The sequence below is a fragment of the Coffea eugenioides genome, chromosome 6, assembly GCF_003713205.1.
Source record: "Coffea eugenioides isolate CCC68of chromosome 6, Ceug_1.0, whole genome shotgun sequence".
In the NCBI taxonomy this organism is placed as follows: Eukaryota; Viridiplantae; Streptophyta; class Magnoliopsida; order Gentianales; family Rubiaceae; genus Coffea; species Coffea eugenioides.
Window position 1 is genome coordinate 50,319,126 of NC_040040.1, and position 3,505 is coordinate 50,322,630.

Sequence of the window (3,505 nt, forward strand, 5' to 3'; positions counted from 1 at the left end):
AAATTCATTACACAGATTCTTGCACATTGGGAACTTCAAAGCATCTCAACCATTACACAAGTGAAGTAAATTAGCACTTGCCACAACCGTCGCCTTTTCTCCTCTTTTCATTCATCTTCTCCCCTTCTTTTTTCTTTTTTTTCTTTTTTCTCTTTTTTTTTTGTTTTTTTGTTTTTTTTTGTTTTTTTGTTTTTTTTCTATAACTCCCAACCAGCACCATAAAAATCAACCTTCGCCCGTCGGCTGCCGTGAGCTGCGGGCGGCGGCAGGTCGCGCGGCGGCTGCTGCGAACTTCGCGAGAGATGGCGGCGGGCACAGAGGAGCTGATGCGCGATGGGCGAGGGCGCGCGGCCGTTGAGCAGATCCGATGGCGGAGAGAGCTGGTGGCGGTCGTGCGGTTCGGTCGAGGAAGATGGTGGCGCGCGGTGGAGGTGGAGATGCGGCGCGAGTGGGCGTCGGCCAATGGGATTCGGGCAACAGGGAGGGAGCAGGGGAGGAAGAAAAGAAGAAGGAAGAAGAAGAAAGAAAGAAAAAGAAAGAAAAGAAGGAAAAAGAAAGAAAAGAAAAGAAAATATATATATATATATATTTTTTGGCTCCATTTGAGCTACGGTGAGAAATATCCTCTATTTTTTTTTTTTGGTTTTTTTTTTTTCTCTACAGAAAATTTTTTTTTTTTTGTGTAAACAAAGAACTCCTGTCTTAGGCGTGGTCACGTCTAACTGCTATAGAGTCCTCAGAACCTGCACGAAAATTTCTTCCCCTCGGGCGTGACCACCTGGCGTGGGCACGTCTAACTGCCATGGAGTCCGCAGATCCTGAACGAAAATTTCTTTCCCTCAGGCGTGACCACCTGGCGTGGGCACGTCTAACTGCCATGGAGTCCGCAGATCCTGAACGAAAATTTCTTTCCCTCAGGCGTGACCACCTGGCGTGGGCACGTCTAACTGCCATGGAGTCCGCAGATCCTGAACGAAAATTTCTTTCCCTCCGGCGTGACCGCCTGGCGTGGGCACGTCTAACTACTAATTTCCTGCCACCAAACATCAAACTATTAATTGACACTAACACTTAACTAAAACTTCAAAAAATGCATGAAAACTGAAACAAATAGTTTTGGGTTGACTCGCAAAAGCGCCTTTCTTTAACTTCTTTGGCTAGACATTGTCCAAAACTTTGCTTAAACTAAGCTAATCGAGTCCTCCAAGTGCATCATCTCCACCCGTTCAGTTGGAAAACCTTCATAATATGGCTTGAGACGGTGACCATTCATTACAAATTTCTTCTCAGTTTTCAAACTTTGGATCTCCACTGCACCATAATGAAAGACATTAGTCACAACAAAAGGGCCAATCCAACGAGAACGTAATTTACCTGGAAATAATTTCAATTTGGAGTGGTATAGTAGAACTTTTTGCCCACACTCGAATGTCCTCCTTGAGATCTGTTGGTCATGAAAAATCTTATTTTTCTCCTTATAAATTACCGCATTCTCATAGGCTTCATTGCGAATCTCCTCCAACTCCTGTAACTGTAACTTTCTTTGGATTCCACCCTCCTCAATATCCATATTGCATTGCCTAACCGCCTAGAATGCTTTATGCTCGAACTCCACTGGAAGATGACACGGCTTCCCAAATACCAACCTGTACGGTGACATCCCTATAGGGGTCTTGTATGCCGTCCGATAGGCCCAGAGTGCATCTTCCAACCGTTGACTCCAATCTTTCCTATCGGGGCGCACCATTTTCTCCAAGATAGACTTAATCTCCCGATTCGACACCTCCGCTTGACCATTGGTCTGAGGGTGGTACGACGTTGAGACCCTGTGGAGTACACCATACTTACGAAATAACGCAGATATGGTTCTGTTGCAGAAGTGCGTTCCCCTATCACTGACAATAGCTCTTGGCATTCCAAATCGCACAAAAATATTAGACCTGATAAAATCTGCAACTACTTTCGAGTCATTAGTTCGAGTGGCCTTAGCCTCCACCCATTTAGACACATAATCAACGGCCAGCAAAATATACAAAAAACCAAATGAAGTAGGAAAAGGCCCCATGAAATCTATACCCCAGACATAAAAAATTTCAACAAAAATCAACGGGACTTGGGGCATATGATCCCTACGGGTTATATTACCTACCCTTTGACAGCGATCACATGACTTACAAAACACATAGGCATCCTTAAATAATGAAGGCCAATAAAATCCACTTTCTAAAACCTTATGAGCAGTTCTCTTGGGTCCAAAATGACCTCCACAGGCAAGAGTATGACAAAAAGCTAAAATCGATTGAAATTCCATTTCACTTACACATCTCCTCATCACCTGATCCGCACACCTCTTCCACAGGTACGGGTCGTCCCAGATAAAATACTTGGCGTCGCTATTCAATTTATCCCTCTTCGATTTTGGCCAACCTGCAGGAAAATTACCAGTTACCAAATAATTGACCAGATCGGCATACCAAGGCAATTGAGAATTTAAAGAAAATAAATGCTCTTCAGGGAATGCATCCCTCAATGGTTCATTATCCTCTCCCACGGGTATACGACTCAGATGGTCAGTTACTAAATTCTCTGAGCCTCTTTTATCCCGTATCTCCAGGTCAAATTCCTGCAGTAGCAATATCCACCTGATGAGCCTCGGTTTGGCATCTTTCTTGGTCATTAGGTACCTTAATGCTGCATGGTCAGAGAATACAATTACTTTAGCACCTAGCAAATATGACCTGAATTTTTCTAAAGCAAAAATAACTGCAAGAAGCTCCTTTTCAGTAGTGGAGTAATTCAATTGGGCTCCATTCAATGCTCGGGATGCATAGTAGATGGCGTGAGCTGCCTTCCCTACTCTTTGCCCCAATACAGCCCCTACGGCATGATCACTGGCATCGCACATGATCTCAAATGGTAGACTCCAGTTAGGGGGCCGGATAATTGGGGGTGAGGTCAACAATTCTTTCAACTTGTTGAAGGCTCCCTCACATTTATCATCGAATTCGAAGGTCACATCCTGTTGTAGGAGTTGGAACAACGGGGCTCCAATTTTTGAAAAATCCTTGATGAACCTTCGATAAAAACCTGCATGTCCAAGAAAAGAACGCACCTCCCGCACATTCGCGGGGTAAGGTAATGCAGATATAATGTCTATTTTAGCCTTGTCAACCTCGATGCCCTTAGACGATACAATATGACCCAAGACTATCCCGTGTTCAACCATAAAATGACATTTTTTCCAATTAAGCACAAGATTAGTTTCTATACACCTTATCAGGATCAATCTCAGGTTATCTAGACATGTATCAAAACTATCACTATACACACTGAAATCATCCATAAAAACTTCAATAATTTTCTCCACATATTCAGAAAAAATACTTACCATACACCTCTGGAATGTTGCAGGTGCATTGCACAACCCGAATGGCATTCGTCTATAGGCAAAGGTCCCGAACGGGCACGTGAAGGTTGTCTTCTCTTGATCCTCTGGTGCAATTGC

At 43.7% G+C, this 3,505-nt stretch overlaps 1 protein-coding gene across 1 annotated transcript; it reads right to left on the reverse strand.

Annotated features, from left to right (window-relative positions):
- Nucleotides 1-1,180: 1,180 nt before the first annotated feature.
- LOC113774371 lies at nucleotides 1,181-1,570 on the reverse strand. Its single transcript, XM_027318916.1, has 2 exons — nucleotides 1,375-1,570; nucleotides 1,181-1,311 (listed from the first exon to the last, which is right to left on the reverse strand). Exons 1-2 carry the CDS (start codon nucleotides 1,568-1,570, stop codon nucleotides 1,181-1,183), a joined length of 327 nt encoding a protein of 108 aa, XP_027174717.1.
- Between the last annotated feature and the right edge of the window lie 1,935 nt (nucleotides 1,571-3,505).

Coding starts and splice junctions, on each gene's coding strand:
- LOC113774371 (XM_027318916.1), bottom strand. CDS start 1,570: ATGGATATTGAGGAGGGTGGAATCCAAAGAAAGTTACAGTTACAGGAG. Junction 1,312..1,374: donor CAAATTGAAATTATTTCCAG/GTAAATTACGTT, acceptor ATTATGGTGCAG/TGGAGATCCAAAGTTTGAAA.